The following is an 18,651-nucleotide window of genomic DNA, read 5'->3' on the forward strand; positions in this document are numbered from 1 at the left end:
AGGCCAAGGTCCTGCCACTGGAGGCAGGGGGAGAGGAAGGAAGGAAGCTGGACAGCTGTGGGTGCCCTGGACATGTGGCTGGCTAGCTGAACTGGCCTTTCCTGGAACTGGTTTGCAGGGGGAGGAACGCTGACCTGGGTATGGATTTTGCCAGAAAACCCAGCCACCATTTGCATTTGTGGTGTGATGGGGCGGTTGTAAAACTGGACTGTCGAGAGGGCTGCATGACCCAGATTTATTAAAATCATTCAGTTGTATGCTAGCAATAGGTTTTTAAGGTCTGTCAAGTATATCTCAGTCATGTTGTTAAAAAAAAGCCTGCATTTCCTCTCTTTGGAGGCAAATTCCTGAGTGGCATTTTATCTGAATTATACTCCTTTGAACTGCAGTGATGCAAAAATCTTGATCTCACCTAATGCCCCAAATCTTAGATAAGTAACGCACATCCCCCAAATTTTTCACAATGTGTCAAGAGACTTCGCTGGTGGTTCAATAGTTAAGAATCCATCTTGCAACGCAGGGGAGGCTGGTTCAATGCCTGGTCCGGGAACTAAGATCCCACATGCCACAGAGCAACTAAGTCTGCCTGCTCCAACTACTGCGCCACGCTAGAGGGCCCATGTACAGTAATGAAAGCCCTCACGTGACGCAGCTAAGACTCAATGCAGCAAATCAATCAATAAAAATGTATTTTTTAAAAATGTGTCAGGAATTTAACATTCTTGGGCTTCCCTGGTGGCTCAGCGGTAAAGAGTCTGCCTGTCGATGCAGGAGACACGGGTTTGATCCCTGGTCCAGGAAGATCCCACGTGCTGTGGAGCAACTAGGCATGTGCTCCACAGCCACTCAGCGCACGCGCCTCAACCGCAGAGCCTGTGCTCCCCACCGCGATGGGAAGCTCGTGCACCGCGACTGCAGACAAGCCGCGGCAGCAACGAAGACCCGCAGAGCCGAAAAGAATTTAATATTCTTAGAAGCGAGCGGAGGGTTGGCGGGATGAACCGGCACTGTGTGTGCCCTGCCACACGGGGGCGCCAGGCTCGCTGGCAGACGGAAGCATCTGTTGTGACCCCCGCGTCCCCGGGTTCAGAACTCCGCCAAGAGGAGAGGCAGCCTCTCTCCCCTTCCTTCCTCCCTTCTTTTCCCACCTTTTCCCGTTTACAGTCACCGCTGTTAAAATATACAGTCTCGAACAACACCATCCGAGTTTTCTTTCATGGGCAGAGACCAGGCTAGGGTTGAAAATGTGCCCCAGATCAGAAATAAAGGTGGAAAAACACCACGAAGACCCGACACCAGCCATGACACCGTCCTCCTAATGCCGAAGCGTGCCTGCTGCAGAACACCAGAAAATAAGAGCTGCAAGAACGCAATAATATGCTGCAGCAGCTGCTGACCGAGGAGCCCTGGGCTGGTGCTGGCTGAGGGCTGGGAGGGCCCCTCAGGGCAGCCCCTGGTGGCCAGGGGAACGTCAGGACAGCCGCTTCGGCCTCACCCCAGGCTGTGCCCCCCGGGGAGAACCGCCCTGGCTTCCTCCCCTCGCAGCTTCTCACGGCCCCCAGTCCCCACCGAGCGGGCCTGCCAGACAGACGCCAGGACAAGCTAGACGCTGGGGACCCCCACGCACCTCTCCCCCTGCCCTGCTCCCCTGCCCTGAGGCCCCTCACGGCTGTCTGGCCCCACAGGGGGACCGGGGGCGGGGGGAATAGTTCATCCTTCCAGGACGGAAGCCCAGGCTTGGTGCAGAGAAGAGCCAGGCAGCCCTCAGGGGACCTTCCCTCCACAGGCTGCTCTATTTGTGAGGGAGGGAACCAGATGGTGAGGCAGTGGGTGGGGCAGCTGTGACCCCCGCTGTGGACCATCTGCTCTTTGGGGGCCCTGACACCGCCCAAGCCCCAGGTGGCTGCTGCTGTCAGAGCTTCGAAGAGAGTGAGGGGCATCCCCACCGTCCTCCTGCGGGGCTCTGGGAGGAAGCAGCGAGACGCTGATGCCGGCAGAAATGGGGTGCGGCCTTCTCGGGCAAACAAGGCTGACCCCAGCGCCTGCTCACTGCAGGCTGGCCCACGGTGTTGGGGGCAGCGGCTCCGGGGGGAGGGCACTGGGCGGGTGGCTGGGGCGGGCGTGGGGAGGAGGGGAGAGCGGAGAGCAAGGTGGACACGTCTGTTTTGGAAATTGCGGGCAGAGCCAAACCTTGTCTGAGCCACAAGAGAGATTTCATCAACCAACGTTTCCTGGGACGGGTTCTGCTGCCTCTGGGCATGAGCTTCCGTGACCACAGTGACCACGCCCCGCCTGTGGCTGCACTACGCGGAAGGTCCAGGCCTGGGGGGACCCCTGAGGAGTGCTCCCGGACAAAAGCGCCAGGGCCCGAGGGGCAGGAAGAAACCTGGGCTGGGCCCATCTCCACCGGGGATGCCTGTGGGTCCTCGGCAAGCCGCAGCCACATCAGGGCCTGGTGCTCTCACCAGGGACGCTGGTGCCCACGCTGTCTGCACCCGTCCTGGGAGCCACTGCGAGGCCCTGGGCATCCGGGAGTGGGAAGGGAAACCCCTCGCTGGGCCATCTGTGCTGGGCCCCACCTGCCGCCTGGCTGGGACCCAGGCTAGGCGGTCTCGGGGCCCGCCGCCCCTCTGCCTGCCCCGTGGGGCTGCCCGTCGTGGGGTGAACGCACAGGCAGCAGGTCCAGTCCAGTCTTTCAGACGGGGACGCGGAGCCCCGGGGCCAAGAAGGGCCTGTTCCAAGCGCCCCGCATTCGCTCCTGAGCCCCGTCCGGGCCAGGCCCGGGTGGGAGCTGGGTCCCCAGGGTACAAGGTCTGGCCTTGTACATCCCCCGGCCCCCAGGCCTCCGGCCTCGACCCCTCCCAGCTCTCCGCACACACCTGCCCAGGGGCTCGGCTGAGGGGCTCCCAGGGCGGTCCCTCCCCACCTCCTCACAGCCCTGAAGCCCTGGGCGGTCTCCCCATGGCCGCTGCCCACCCGCCCAACGCCCTCCGTCCCCGGCTCAGAACTTCTGTCAGGCAGGTCCCAGGCTGAAGGCCGCCCCTCACTCAGGCTGGCACAGCCTGCTTCACGAGGCCCACAGGGCTCTGCCGACATGCCCAGGACCCCTCCTGAGGGTGGGGACCCCCCCCAGGTTCACCTGCCGCAAGCTGGGGCCCTTGTGGTGGGTTCTCCCCACTGGGAAGGAGAGACTAGGCGGGATCGACAGATCTGGACCACCCTGGGGCACCCTCGGCGCTCCCACGGGCCGGAAACGTGGGCCCCACCTAAGCGCTGACCCAGGGCCGTAGGCTCAGGCTGGGCGGGACGCCCCGCACCCTCAACACCCAGACGTGCCCAGCCCCAACATGGTCCCCACCTGGCGAGCCCCCTCAGCTCCTACCGTGGACGAGGACTCACACAGAAAGCCCGAAACCCAAGGCTGCCTTTCGTACAAAAGTCTTTAATAAAAATAGCTCTGTGCAAAACCACTCCCAGACGGAAGCAGCAAATGCGCCCTCCTGCCGGCTGGGGGCGAGACGCGTGGCAGGGTGGCCCGAGGGTGGCGGGGGCGTCTTCCCAGCGCGCAGGAGGCGTCACAGACATCTGCGCTCTCACAGGCATCCCCGGCTGGCCACCCCCACTACCAACAGGGGGGCGGCCACTGACACTCGCAGGCCGCGGGAGCAGCCCGTCCTACATGCTCAGGACACGCGTGCGCGGGCTCTCATGTCAGCTGCACGTGGCCGGGGCAACGCCAAGGGGTCCAGCCAGCGGCCCTCGGGGGCGCAGGTGTGAGTGAGCAGGGCGGGGAGGCCGCGGCAGGGCGCCTAGCAGCCCAGGAGCCGCCGGGCCTCCTCACTCTGGGCCTGCAGCGTCTCGCTGGCGTACTTCTGCAGCAGCTCCATCTTCTTTCTGCGCACCAGCGCCTCCTCGATCTGCGGGCGGCAGGGGTGGGCTGGGGCGGCGGCCGGCCCTGCGTCCACAGCCCCGGCCCCCCCCTCCCCAAGTCAGAGCTGCCCGCAGGGACGGGAAGAACCCAGAGAAGCAGGCAGCGGCCCGGCGTCCTACCTCCTGCTGCGACGGCACCGGCACGTGCGCGATGAACTTCTGCTGCCCGTCCTCCCCGCCGTTGTCCGGGCCGCCCTCCTCGTCGGACTGCAAGAGACAGCAACCAGAGGCTGTGCGGAGGGGACTGCGAGAGGCCCCCGCCGGCAGCCGTTTAACAAGGGAAACAGGCCCGGGACGCGCTCTCCTCAGCAGCGCCAACTGCAAGAGCAAACACAGCACCGTGGACCCTGCGGCCTCCCGCCCGAGGAGGAAAAGCAGCACAGAGGCCGGCAACCTCAGCGAAAGCCGGGCCCGGAGGCCGAGGCTGCGAACGGGGAGCTGTGTGAAACCTTTATGTGTTTCTTGGGTTGTGAGTCATGTGAACATATTATCTTTGTGACCCCGTGGACTGTAGCCCTCCAGGCTCCTCTGTCTGTGGGATTCTCCAGGCCAGAATACTGGAGTGGGTTGCCATTCCCTTCTCCAGGGGATCTTCCTGACCCAGGGATCCAACTTGAAGGCAGATTCTTTACCATCTGAGTCACCAGGGAAGCCCCAAATATATTATCTATTTTTAAAACTAAACTCGTAAAAACGGACCACATGCACAGAAGCATCACTCAGAAGCTGCCTGAGTCAGCAGCGCTCACTCACGACTAAGGAACGGCCCTGGGGGCCCGAGGGCAGAGGAGGCCCATGCGGAGCTGGGTCCGCTGGCCGCCAGTCTCAGGGCTGGACTGTCCCATCCACCCCCACCCCACCAGTGGGTGGACGCAAACAAGAAAGGCCGCTGTGGCCCCGGGATCCACACAAGTGACAGCAGACACAGCCCTGCACACACTGGTCACAGCGGGCAGGCTCCTCGTGGATGCCATGCCGTCAGCATTCAGGACGGAGCCTCTGGGGCCCCAGGGGAAGGACCTGTGAGACCTCTCATAGCAGCTGCCTTAAATCTATGCTGATTCCAACATAAACAATTTTTTAAACCCTTCAGTGCTTTTCCATCACTCTTATGATGAAGGAAGACCTGTCCCCTGGGGGGTCAGGGCCCCTGCTGGTCCCAGCTCACCTCCCGCAGTCTCTGCTCACGCCGAGGCCCCTCTCTGGGCTCTAGCCACCAGCCGATCCTCCGGCCCCGACGCTCCCGTGGGGCCGTCCGGACGTGCTGTCCCCTGCCACCCCTGCCGCTGCCTCGACTTCTGAGCTCCGCTGAAGGGTCACCTCCCCAGGAAGTGTTCACGGCCCCGCCCGCCCCGCGTCACTACCCAGAGTTCCTGTCACACCTGCCGTTTTCCTACGGGGCCTGCTGACCTGGCTGGCCCTGGGATCTTGAGCTACCGACGGAGCGTGTCGCTGCGAGGCCCCTCGAGTGGGCCTCACTCACTCATTACTGGCCACCAAGTAAGCCAACGTCCCTTGAAAAAGCGAACGGGTCGTTTGCACCCAGAGAAATCCTGGCAGGGCACGCTGCCATCCTGCTTCAAACGCCTGCCCGAGGGCACGCCCCGCAGCTCTGCCGGATCCCGTGCAACCGTGCCCGAGTCGCCAAGCTCCTCTGAGCCCCGTCCTTGCCGCTGCTGTGCGGGCACGCAACGCAGCGTCTCGCGGGGCCTGACCCGTCGCCCCGGCCTGGCTGACCGCCCTCCCTCGGCCCAGTCCAGAAATCCGCTTCACCCTGGGCCGGCCCGACGGGGGAGCTGGGAGCAGGGGGCTCTGCCTGCGGGGCCGCAGCTCCACCCCACCGGGGACTCCCGAGGGAGCCTCTGCTCCGGTTTCCCACGGTAAGGTGGGCGTGGGGGGTTAGGACCCACAGACGCGTTACCGGCTCCGGCGCTGAAGCTCAGTGAGGTCAGGGGCTTCAAAGGTGCCTACAAATCCAGGCCCAGCAGGTCCAGAGGGCCCAGCTCTGAGGCGCAGGTAAGCCACCCCGACGTGGAGCGCAGGCCCCCGAGTGCCCTCAGCGGTCCTCACTGGGACCCCCAGGGGACCTTCACCCTCCGTCCGGGGCAGACCGGACCTTGACCCCGACCCCGGCCTGGGCGCCCTCCCCCACCGCCCCCCACGGCGCAGCGGCGGCCGCCCGTACCTCCTCCTCAGCCACGGCGTAGATGTTCACCTCCTCCTCCTCCTCCTCCTCCTCCTCCTTCTCTCCTCTGGCCAGGCGGGCCTCTCGCTCCGCTTTCCACTTCTCCACTAGTTCGGCTCTGTCTGCAGACAAGGGACAGCAGGCGTCAGTCACTCTGGCCTCCGAGAAAGCTACATGCCACGCGGGGCAAAGGTGACCAACGCCTGCCCCCCTGCAAAGGGTGACCCTGCTCCGGCCCCAGCAGGCAGGCATCAGACGGAAGGGCAGGGTCCCACGGGAGCTCCAGGGAGGCTGGCAGGGGGACACGCCCAGATCATCCCTGGTTCAACACCCTGAGGTTCCTCAAAAAAACAAAATCAGGACTAACACATGATCCAGCAATTCCATTCCTGGGTTCACACACGAAATAAACAGAGGTACTAATTAGAAAAGATACAGCATCCCAACGTCCCGAGCAGCACCATTTACAACAGCCAAGGTGTGGAAGCAACGGAAGGGTCCACCGACCGATGAATGAAGAGAGACGCATGAGGGAACCCTGCTCAACAAGGAATGACGCTGTGCCACTCGCAGCAACGAGGACGAGCCTAGAGATTATCGTACTAAGTGACGCAAGCCAGAGAAGGACAGACAGTGAAAGCTATCACTTACTTGTGGAATCTAAAGAATACAACGGGATATATTGTGCAACACAGGGAATATAGAAAATATTCTTCCAATAACTTGCTAGTGGAATATACCTTTAAAAATTGTGAATCATCATACGGAGCACCTGTATATAATGCTGTACATCAACTATACTTCAATTCTTTCCAAAGTCCTAATAGAAAATAAATTCCTCAGAAAAATAAAACCTCCTTTTTCAAAGGCGAGAACAGAAACCAGCCGCCAGCAGTCACGCAGCGATGCCCGCAGACCTACATTTCTTCTCATACTCCTGCTCCAAGGGCACAATGACACCGTCATCCTCATCGAGGTACCCGTAGTACTCAAAGTCGATTGCCTTCATGAGCTCGGCTCGTGTCTTTCGTGGAGGAGGAAGTGCTGGAAGAAAGAATTCATCAGCTGAGCCGGGTTCCCCTCACAGCCACACTCACGCCTCCGCCCCACACAGCGCTGCAGAGGCACAGAGCAGGCGTGTTCCTGAAAACGCCACGAGACCGGCACTCCGCCCCACTAGGAACGGGGCCACACACGACACCCCTTTTAAACCAGCATTGATGTTTTAGACTCAGTCCGCTTAGAAGGAATCTATCGTAACTTAAAAACCAAAAACAAACGCTAGCAAAGCTTTATGGAGATGAGCGACACGGCATTGTTTATACAACAGTGAAAACTTGGACCCCCCCCCCCCCCCCCCCCGGCCAGCCATGAGGTCTATGAACTGCCCGGCAGGGGGAGGGTGTCCTGTGACCCCCCGACCACGGCTTCATGGGGTGTTTTCACAGGAAATGCCATAATGGCTAATGAAGACAAAAGAAACTACAAGCAAAAAAAGATCCATGAGAAATTCCTGAAGAAAATACATTCAGACTAAGTATTACTGCTCAGAATATGTAGTAATTCTGGAAAATCAAAAGGGAAATGAAAGTCCAGCTGCCCCGCGGAAGAATAAAAGCTGATGAACTGAAGGAGGAGCAGCCTGCAGGTGTGAAAGTTTCAATGATTAGCCGGAACTGAATTCAACTGTCAATTTCATTAGTAATCAGGGAAACAAAAAACAGAAGTAACATACTGTTTCAAGTAACAGCAACAATGTCATAGTTGTGAAGATGCGGAAGTAACTAAAAGTCTACACAGGAGGGGTGGTCACAGCCAGCATGGGTCACCCGAGACTCTCATCCTTCGCATCGCTCGTCTTTGTAAAGAGAACTGGGGGGCACACAGACGGCCCACACACGATGGGCGAAGGTACGGGGAAGCCCCCTTCCATCGGCCATGCAGGTGCCAGCGACCCTGCCCAGCCCTGCGCTCCGAGGGCCGCGCCCAGGACGGGCTCGGAGCTCTGTGTGCACTCCGGCCGCAGGAGGGAGCTGGGATCCAACCAATGCCGCCAGGGCTCGCCCTGGGGCCCATGCTTGAAGCGTCTTTGGGGTGCGGGATGGTGGTAAACTGTCGCTGAGAGAGGACAAGCTCTAAGTGGATAACGGACAGCCTGCCACCCCAAAGGAGACAGAAAAGCGCTCACAGGACGGAAGCCACAACGGCAGCAGGGGCAAGGGCTCTGGGACCAGCCATGCCTGAGGACAAACGCGTCAGTCACAGGAGCCAGGAAACGGGCTTCTCTGCCTCAAGGGAGCCAGGCTGGACGTGACTCAGCTGATGAGACAGGCAGGGAAGAGCAGGGGAGGCCTGGAAGGGAGCACTCCAGACAGACAGTAATGGCGACGGGGCAGCCCTAGCAGAGCACCGAGACGGCGGGAGAGGGGGCTGTGCTGCCGTTTAAATTACACGCCTGAAGACTAACTTGGGCACTTTCTTCTTAAAAAAAAAATTGATGCCTGGAAAACATAAGAATAAATCTAAAGTCAAAGTAAATGCAAAAACAAAAACACAAACACAGCACCACCTCACTTTAGGAGCCTTAAAAATCAGAAAGGGAATACACCCCAACATGTCAACAACCATCAACTGTAGGATGTGAAAATGCGGGTGTTTTTTCTGATTTTCTGTATTTTACATGTCTATAATAGAATTTTATTGCTTTCATAACAAATGATATGATATTTACATTCTGAATTATTTTAAGCAATGTCAATGACACATGCAAAACTAGTTTGCACACATAATGAATTTAAGAAGAAGCAGGGCTTGGGAGTTCCCTGCTGGTCCAGTGGTTAGGATTCCAGGCTATCACTGACAGGGCCCGGGTTCAATTCCTGGTAGGGGAACTGAGATCCCAAAAGCCTCCCAGGGAGGCCAAAAAAGAGAACAAGTGGGGTTTCATGAAGGCGGAATCGGAAGGGGTCAGCAGAACGTCAGTAGGGGGAGGAATCCTGGTCTCGCCCTTCTCTGCTTTCCACACTTTTTCCTATGGAATGCTTGGACTGCGTTTCGAAAAGTGAAAATTAAGATGCAGGCAAACTCCAGACCGGTGGCATTCTGGAGGTGCCCAGAGCCAGGTGTCCGGCTCAGAACCGCGCGCCTCCACTGGTGCACAGCGGCGTGGGCCCGAGGTGTCTTCTGTCCTTCAGTTAAGAGGTTTTTCAGCCCAACAAGTAACTGAAACATGAACCTGAGCAATGGACCTCAGAGCTGCCCCGACAAACGCCAACTGGGAGACTCTGCGTTCACAGCGTCTCTGTGTTCACTCGGAGACAAGTCTGTGCGGGGCCTGCAACCCGGCGCCCCGCAGCTCTGGGTTCCCGCTCTCGCCCAAGGTGTGCCCCGGGCTTGCCCCTCCAACGCCCAGCACGCGAGGTTCCCATTCACACCTGGGAGCGGTGACCCCCCGACGACACGGGGCTGCCGCGCAGCGGGGCGCCGCTTACAACCAGAACCACGACCTAGGCTGATGCCCTCGCAAACACCGGCTACTCACGCTCTTTCTCAAACAGCTCTCTGACGCCAGGCAGGTCTTTTGCTGCTCCGAAGTACTTGTAACCTCGATTTCCTGGGACTTCCTTCCCTTCGTGGTCCAGCATTTTAGGGCCAACTTTCTTAGGGGGAAGGAAGAAGAGAAAATGGATCTGATCCGTAAACCCACTATTTCCATGTGTCCAGACATAGTTGAAGACAGGGATGCTAAAAGTAGCAAACATTAATGGACACAGAAATACACTTCAGTACTTTCTTTAATCCTTTTAAAAATCAACCTAAATGGATGATTTAAGTAAATTATAGCATGTTCACGAGTGGAACATATTCTATAGCTGACAAATGACAGTTCGTACGACAACTTATACTGGCTTAGAAACTGCTTGTAACACAATGTTAAGTGAAGAAAAAAAAGCTTTAAAAAGTTGCAAAAAATCTACATGACAACTAGTAGAAGAGGACAAATGAAACACCCAGAGACGGGATTCTCTCCACTGAAAGCGACGGCGGGAACGCCTGCAGGCCGCAGGGCGCGACTCTGGAGAGGCTCTGCTGCAGGGGAGAGGCCACGAGGCATGGGACACGGTCAAACAGCCAGATGACCGAACCAAAGGTGAACGCCCCTAAGTGGGTTATTTTACACCCAGGAAATAAACATCAATTTCTTTAACATTAAAAAACTCCAGAAGGAAATAGACAGAAACATCACTATTGACTTTGGGCGCTTTTGCAACCCTTCCAGGATGGGTAACAAGGGCACTCACGCCATCCAACAGGGAGCGAAACCAGTGTCACAGAAATAACGAGGATGCGGAGGCAATGTTCCCAGCACACGTGCTCAAGGAACGTGAAGATAAATGCCTCGGTTTAGGCCAGGCACTGACCCGAGAATTTTGGCTCTGTGTTAAGAGGGGGCCAGACTAACACACAGAAACACTGCCCACGTTTCTTACATAACTACACGACAGGCCACTGACCAGATACAATTGGTTCAAAGACCTGGGCAAATGGGGCAGGTCTGGGTCATGAACTCCACTACATGGGTCACAATTACCAACTTTTTAAAAATCAAAATAGAACAGAGTAGGAAATATCAAACTGCAGCAACAATGCAGTTTGATACACCAGGTATCTTTTCAGCACATCTTCGTGGGTACTGCGTTGTGACACAGTGACTGCGTGTGTTTTATACAGCCGGTCACAGTCCTAAAAGCCTGAAAGCTACCGTTCTAAAATACTGCCTTAAGGAATCCAGAGGGAATAAAAGAATCCAAAGGAAGCACAGAGCAGCCTGTCTCCAGGCCCCCTCGAGCACAGAAGCCGCGGTGGAAGGGCTGTCCCAGTCCTCAGGAGGCTCAGAGACGCACCTGCGGCGCCAAGGTCGTCTCCACCAGGGGCCCGGGGAGACCGAGCGGCTCACTGGACGCCTGGCCGGTGCACACTCAGGAGCCCGCGCGGGGACCTTCTACCCCGCTGGCCCTGCGCTTTCACGGTTCCCGTGCACACCCCAGGCCCTTTCAAGGCTCCTTTCATTTCTCTAGGGCCTCGTCTACAGCCGGCCTGCGGGGGCTGCAGTGAGACAGACCCACGCTGCCCGCACAAAGCTCCCGAGCCGACCCGGGGCCGCTGCTTGCTTACCCCGTAGTCAGGACCGCCCAGCTCCTTGATCCGGACCTCCCAGTGTCCTTTCTCTCGCAGCAGCTTGTTAATTTCATCATTCAGGTCGCGAATCCGGAATTCACCTAAGCCAGCTAAGAAAAGAGTAATGTCGTATCATTTCCTGAAAATACCGCTTCACGTCATACCCGTAAGAGTGAGTGTCAACACCGACAGAGGTGGGCAACGCAGAAACACTACTTCAGCTTACGAGAAAAACCATCCGCACCGAAATCACGGGAGGGTGGCGACCGTGAACAGAGCTCCAGCAGCAGCAGAAAAGCTCTGGGAAAACCTCCCTCCTCAGCAGCCAGAGACACAGACTGAAGCTGCCCTGCGGCTCCACTCACACCAGCTCCAACTCGCCACAGCCCAGCCGCGGGGCACTCGGCGTCCAGTGTCGGCCAGGACGCAGGGAGGCAGCGCCAGCCCCGGGGCGGGCGGCCTGTGACGGCTCTGTCCTTCCGGGAAAGCAGGCTGCCGGTCCCGGGGACACCTCTGCCAGGGAGCCCCCGGGGCGGATTTAAGGGGACAGCACAGGAGTCTGCTGCGGCGCTGTCACTGGCGACAGGGGCCTCCCACCAGAGGTGGGAAGACGGTCAGGGATCCCTGACGTGCTCAAGGGAAGCGCCCTGTGCCCACTGGGAGGGAGAAGCCCTCCTTTCCTCCACTGAATCGCTTCTGTTCCCGCGTCAGGTCGCTGGACCACTCGCCTGTGCCCCTATGTCTGGACCCCTCGCTCTGCTCCCCTGGTCGGTCTGTCTGCCTCTCACCACCATGTTATCCTGATGCCTTTCGCCTTACACTGAATCTTGAAATTAGGGATTATGGATACTCCAATTTTGTTCTTCAAGGTTCTTTTGGCTACAAACAATTTCACACAGAAAGGCAAAGTTGTAAATTTTACAGTTCGTCAACATAAACTGAAATACCATGCTGGGTTTCTGTGATAGATTTTAAAAAGGAAAAGAACTGACCTCTTTCCAATGTTGAGTCGTCCCCTTCACAAATACTAGGTCTCTATTTCACTGGTTCTTTACTACCTGGCATCACTGCTTCATAGTTTTCACGATACAGACCATGTGCGTATCTTACTAAATTTATATCTAAGTATCTATTGCCTTTTGATGCTTCTGTAAACAACACTTTTAAAAATGCTCTAGTTCCAAACGTTACTGCTAGTACACAGAAATCGGACTGACTTTCTTTGTATGGACTTTCTAGTCTGTCATCTGGCTAAACCCAGTTATTCACTGTGGAAATCCTTCTGTGGATTCCTTGGGAAAACTACACAGAAAACTAGGTCATCTCGGAACAGAGCATTTTTCTTCCCTTCCAGTCTTTGGCTCTTTATTTCCTTTCCTCACTTTACAGTACTAGCCAGGAGTTCCAGTACAATGTTGAATGGACGAGGTGAGACTGGATCTCTTCACCTTGTTCCCGATCTTGGGAGGACAGCATCCAATCTTGCAGCATTAAGCATGATGTTCACTATAGGCTTTTTGGTAGAACTGTTTCATCAGGGAAAGAAAAAAGTTCCTGTTTATTCCCAGTTAGCTACCTGAGTTTTTATGAATGCATGAGAAACTCTGTCAAATACTTCTGCATCTACTGAGATGATGTGGTTTTTCTTCTTTAAAATGATGACACAGTGAATCAATTTTTGAATGCTGAATCAACCATGCAATCCTTTGTTGAGATTTTTATGGCCAAATTCAGTAAGGAATATTGGCCTGTAGCTTTTTTCTTTTCTTGTACTGTCTTTTTCTGATTTCAGGATCAAGGGAACACATACTAAAATATACAAAAAGCAAACTGGGAAGTGTTCCTTCTTCGATCTTCCGGAAGAAACTGTAGAGTTGTATTCCTTAAATATCTGAACTGGCCAGTGGTCTGGAATCTTCTTTGCTGGGAAGTTTTAAACTATGAATTCAATTTCTCTAATAAATAAAGCCCCCTCCAGATATCATGAAATGTCCGGGGGGTGGGGTTGGAGGGAGTAACGCCGCCAACGGTCAGGAACCACTCCTTTGTGACCGTGTGTCTTCTAAGGAGCGGCCCGTTTCATCCAAGTTGCTGAGTGACAGCCCTAAGCTTGTGTCTAATATTCCCTGGTCCTTTCAATGGTGAGAATGTAGCGACATTCCCAATTTCATTCCTGCTGTTACTAATCTGTGTCTTTTTCTCTTGATCAGTCTAACTGGACTAGAAGTTAATCGATTTTACTGAACCCACTTTTGATCTATTTTCTCTACTCATCTTCTGTTTATTTCCTTCCTTCTGCTTAGTTTGGAATTAATTTGTTCGTCTTCCTTTTTGGTTTCTTAGGGGAGAAGCTTGGATCACTGACTTGAGACCTTTCTTTTTTTATTTTACTTTAATGCTATAAATTTTAGTCTAAGCACTGCTGTTTCCATACCCTGAATTCTGACATTACGTTTTCATTATCATTCAATTAAAAATATTTTCTGATTTTCTTGAGGTCTTCCTTTAGGTATATGGGTTGTTTAGAAGTATGTTTAATTTCTAAATAATTAGGACGTTTCCAGGTATCTTTCTGTTACCGATTTCTACATTAACTGTGTTTTAATCAGTGAATTATCCTTTGCAAAATTTTAATTATTTTCTGTTTGCTAGCATTTATTTTACAATCCAAAATGCGCTCTATGTTGGTGAGTATTCCATGTGCGATGGACAGTACCCTCAGTTCTTCTCTGTCCTTACTCACGTTCTACCTTTCGGTTCTACTGACCACTGAGAGGGGCTGACGTCCCCATGCCTAGCTGTGGATGTGAGAATCAAGCACTTTAAAGAGGGGCTAGCTTACCATTCTGAATCTGAGCCACTTTTTTTGAGATCTCTCCAATGATCTATTAAAAAAAAAAAGGTAATACATTTTTATGACTTTCAGTAAGTCTTAGAGCGTAAGAAATATCTAATTAAAAATTCTTAGAAACATGGTTTAAGGGTCATGCAGACAGTGAAAATCAGAGACTCGCTATTTCCGCTAAGATCGAATTTGCCCAACCGCACCTGTCGTCTCCACTTCTCGGCTTTAGGCAGTTCAGCGCATTCTGAGGCAAGGAAGGGCCTTCGCTCCTAAGGAAAAGCAAAATACACACGTTGCCACCATCTTGTACGAAATTACAAGCTTCGTGCAACAGTCACAATTGACTCAGGCCTGAAGCCTCAAGTGTCTAACAGTCTACAGACACCTGCAGCTCCAGCTCCCGGCGGGCTTCGCCAAGCCTTAAGGCTCACTCTGCAGTCTCTCCTCAGGAAATAACCGCACAGGCGGAAACGCTCACTGCATCGTACCTGGGGCGGGAGCCAACACACAACGGACACATCCACTGCACCTGGCCATGAGCAATGCGGGGGTTAATCCGAGTCAGCCCCCAGGATCCGTGGTTCCTCTGCAGCCACAGATTCAACCGACCACAACCGTGTAGCTCCATGGTAGTTATTGTTGAAAAGCATCTGTGTATGAGTGAATCCACAGAGTTCAAACTTGTGCTGTTCAGGGTCAAGTGTCACAGAGAAAGGGAAAAGTACAGCTGGCTGTACCCACTTCACGGCATATTCATGCTACCGTAAGCGACGACAGCGATCCGTGTTGAGAACAAATGTGTGTCTGTGTGTACACAGGTGTATGTGTGGGTGCAGGTGCAGGGTGAGTGGATACTTTTAAAAAACAAAACAAAAATACTCAAAGAACAGCCTATATGAGCCCTAACCTGGCTGAGTCTCCATGAGTGGAGGTCATCCGCTGGTCTCAGGTTAGAGCTGCTTCCCAGAGCACACCCCACTTTCTAGTACTGAGCATGAGCCCGGGCTGGGATGACAGGGAGACCCCAGCGTCACATCACCGAGGTGACAGATCATCACCCGGCCCCCGCGACAGGGAGCTTCACCTGCGCTGCAGGTGAACAGACCCTCAGGACACAGGGAAGCGCCGGCAAGAGGAGGAGGGTCTGGAGTCTGGAGCCTGCCGGCGCCCGTCCTTCCTACCGGAAAACTCACGAGGAAGGTGTAAACCAACCTTTACTTTCCCCTCTTCCAGCTGAGCCTGGCGAAATCTTGCTAAGGCCGTCCTACCGGGAAGAGAGAAGACCGTCAGATCCCACTTACAGGTCTCTCATCACCCACGTTCCTGGGTGAATCTGCTCATGAGCACGTTAGCTGTCACTCCTCACTCATATACACACACACACACCGCTGTCAAGAAACCAGAGACATCATGGGTTTCCATGTTCCCAAGAGCAGGGCTCATGAGGACTTGTGTTTGTGAACACCCCCGTACCCCCTCTACCCACACGGCAGCTAAGGACTGTGGGAAACTCAGCAACCTGCTGCAGTGTTAAAGATACTGATATGATGGGCCGCCGCTCTCACAGCCCTGCCACTCCCCCCCAGCCCCACCCTGCTGCCGGCCGCAGTGTAAGTTCTGGGAGCAGTGAGAAAACACTTCGGGGGAGATAACTACATGGGCAGATATAAGCACGCTACTTCAACACAGGGAGAGGAAGAAACGGGTACCCAAAGACCAAACAGAAAAAAAGCTCCCAGGTGGCAATTAAGCAGCATAAAATTTACAGGCAAAAGGGACTTGATACTCACATGGCCTTTTCTGCGTTTCGGGCCTAAAAGGAAAAGAGAGGGGAAGAAAAACGTCCATGTTTAAAAGAGCTTTTTCTTTTACTTTTTAGAAAAAGGTTTTATTTGAAGAAAAGCTTCACTAGGACACAGTCAGAAGCATGGGCACAGCAATGACAACAAAAATCAAAAGATGTCCAAATCCTGTGACTTGACTTAGCCGCTCTCCCTAAACTCTACTCCTCCCCGTGACCACTCCCTTGGATCTGGCCACTCCTCCTTCAGAATCCACCTGTGTCATCATCATCCCAGACAATTCTCCCGTCACCCCTTCTTCCCAGCTAGGCTGCTCCCCTTTGTCTGGGTCTATACCTACCAGGCACTTTCCACCCAGCATCACAACTGTCTGTTCTGTGCCAGTGGAACTTGAGGAAGGAAAGACTGGCTTTTACAAGTGAGTTTTATGGAAAGATTGTTGCACTGAGGGCAAGTCACTTATCCCTGAAACACAGCGTCAGGCAGGGAACACGTTTTCTGGGTTGCAGTGTAAGCAGAGTACTTGTTGAGTCCAGGATCTGAGCGTCACTCTCCACTCTCCCACTTAGCATCCCTGAGAAACTCCCTCTCAGGCTCGGCTTCCCCATCTCTAGGCAAGGACCGCACCTTTTACCTCACATAGGCGTCAGGATGGTGCAATCAGATAAATACGTGAAGACGTCAGCGATGCAGTTTACAGGTGCTCAGCAAGAGTGAGCTCCACTTAAGTCTTTCTGACTTTTTCTTCCAACTGACACAGAAAGCTTGCTAAGTGCTCGGTAGATAAATGGACACGATATCTACTAAGGAAGGAAACAGAGGCTCTCCCAGGAGAAGCCATCTTCTTGAAGGCTGAGGTTGTGTCCTACCTACTTCATTAAAGCCTATAGATTCTCAGTATTTAATGTAATTCGTGAAACACCATGCTGGGTACTACGGATCTGGCCACGGTCCTTCCTTTTGAGGGAAGTCAGAGGAACTTCGGTCCCCAGCACAGTGAGTCATGTGACAAGGGCAGGTAAACAGGATTACAACGCAGTGGACATCTGTTGCTGCTGTCTGGTCACCCAGTCGTGTGCGACTCTGCGATCCCATGGACTGCAGCACGCCAGGCTTCCCTGTCCTTCACTATCTCACAGAATTGGCTCAAACTCATGCGCATTGAGTCTGCGATGCCATCCAACCATCTCATCCCCGGTCGCCCCTTCTCCTCCTGCCCTCAATCTTTCAGAGCTTCCCTGTAGCTCAGACGGTAAAGAATCTGCCTGCAACGCAGGAGACCTAGGTTCCTTCCCTGAGTCGGGGAGATGCCCTGGAGAAGGGAATAGCTACCCACTGCGGTATTCTTGCCTAGAGAATCCCACGGCGGACTACAGTCCGCAGGGACACAAAGGGTAGGATAGGGCTGGGAGGCCAACACTTTCAAGGGACATGAATTCGGGCAAACTCAGGGAGAGAGTGGAGGACAGGGGAGCCCGGAGTGCTGCGGTCCACGGGTGTGCAAAGAGTTGGACACGACTGAGCAAGCGAACAACAACGAAATCCAGGGTTATGGAAACCCACAAAAAGGAGTGTGTGTGATGGCCACAGTTTGCCAGAAACATCCAAAGCTTCTCCTCTGCTAGGGAATGGAGAGAGGAGACCCCTACGCTTGTCAGAGTTCGGAAACGAGAGCCTGCGGGCTGAGGCGGCCAGTGTGAAGGCGTAATGGGGGGCGAGGGGCATATTCTCCGAGGGATGGAGAGCGGAGAAGGCTGCTTTCTGCACCCTGGTTTCTCATCAACCGACGGACTTCCAAGACGCCTTCGATAACTCGCTACGGCGCCTCGCGCCTCCCACCGGCGCTTCGCTTGGTGAGAACGTCACGGTCACCAACGGACCCGCGCATCCTCCCGTCCCTGGACCCTGCCCTCGGGGGGCTGCCCTCGCCTCCTCCGGCCTCACGCGGCGGGAAGGCCCAATGTCCCGAACGCGGGCGCCCGAGCCCCCGGGCTCCCCGGCCCCGGCCCGCCACTCTCCTCCCTCGCTCCCCGCCCCGCTCACCATGCTGAGAGGGAGCGCGCCGCCCTCAGGCCGCGCGGCACCAGCCCACGGACTTCTGCCGCCCCGGGAGCGGCCAATCCGGACGGGAACTGAAGGTTTTAGCCTTCCGGAACCACCGGCTTCCCAGTCGGAAGGATAACTACGGGAACCGGAAGTGAGAAACCGGAAGCGAAACTCAGAATTGACCTGGGGACGGGAAGGAAGTGCAGGCGCGCTCCCGTTGGCAGCCTTCCCTGGGCGTCAGGACGTCGCACAGACGTGTGCGCACGAAAATTAGGGGCGTGGCAGAACTGCGCTTGCGCAATGGGACGGAAGCGTCTTCGACTAGGACCCGGGAGGTGGGGTGGTGCTGGTGCTGGTATTGCTCTCGCGATAACAACGGTGAGATTTCCCGTGATAACTCGCGGTGAGTCTGCTTGGGCCGTGGCTGCTCCTGGAGGTTCGCGTCCGTGCTACCCCATCAGGTCCTGGGAGCAGAGACACGCCGTTGGAAATTTCTCGTCCTCAGCCCTCTGAGTGGACGGGGGGCCCTCCCGCGGCCCGCGTGCTCGTCAGGGGCGGGAGGTTGCCTCGCCTCGCCAGCTCCCCCTCCCCTCTCAGTCGTTTATTTCGGGTCTGTGCTTCTGAGATTTTCTCCTGGAATCGCGGGGTCTGTCCGAGCTTGACCC

At 55.2% G+C, this 18,651-nt stretch overlaps 1 protein-coding gene across 1 annotated transcript; it reads right to left on the reverse strand.

Annotated features, from left to right (window-relative positions):
* Nucleotides 1-3,422: 3,422 nt before the first annotated feature.
* Nucleotides 3,423-18,127, reverse strand: ISY1 (ISY1 splicing factor homolog). The gene is made up of 11 exons (XM_043886487.1): nucleotides 17,984-18,127; nucleotides 15,929-15,951; nucleotides 15,351-15,402; nucleotides 14,342-14,407; nucleotides 14,136-14,178; nucleotides 11,291-11,403; nucleotides 9,657-9,774; nucleotides 7,037-7,159; nucleotides 6,116-6,237; nucleotides 4,051-4,137; nucleotides 3,423-3,917 (listed from the first exon to the last, which is right to left on the reverse strand). Exons 1-11 carry the CDS (start codon nucleotides 17,984-17,986, stop codon nucleotides 3,810-3,812), a joined length of 858 nt encoding a protein of 285 aa, XP_043742422.1. The 5' UTR covers nucleotides 17,987-18,127; the 3' UTR covers nucleotides 3,423-3,809.
* Between the last annotated feature and the right edge of the window lie 524 nt (nucleotides 18,128-18,651).

This window comes from Cervus elaphus, chromosome 24 (genome assembly GCF_910594005.1).
Source record: "Cervus elaphus chromosome 24, mCerEla1.1, whole genome shotgun sequence".
In the NCBI taxonomy this organism is placed as follows: Eukaryota; Metazoa; Chordata; class Mammalia; order Artiodactyla; family Cervidae; genus Cervus; species Cervus elaphus.

Bases quoted from the DNA above. Each gene is read 5' to 3' on its own strand.
- ISY1 (XM_043886487.1), bottom strand. The intron at 15,403-15,928 runs GTGAGTATCAAG...TCTTCCCGGTAG, and splicing joins CGAAACGCAGAAAAGGCCAT to GACGGCCTTAGCAAGATTTC. The intron at 9,775-11,290 runs GTAAGCAAGCAG...CTTCCCCCTAAG, and splicing joins TGGGCGGTCCTGACTACGGG to AAAGTTGGCCCTAAAATGCT.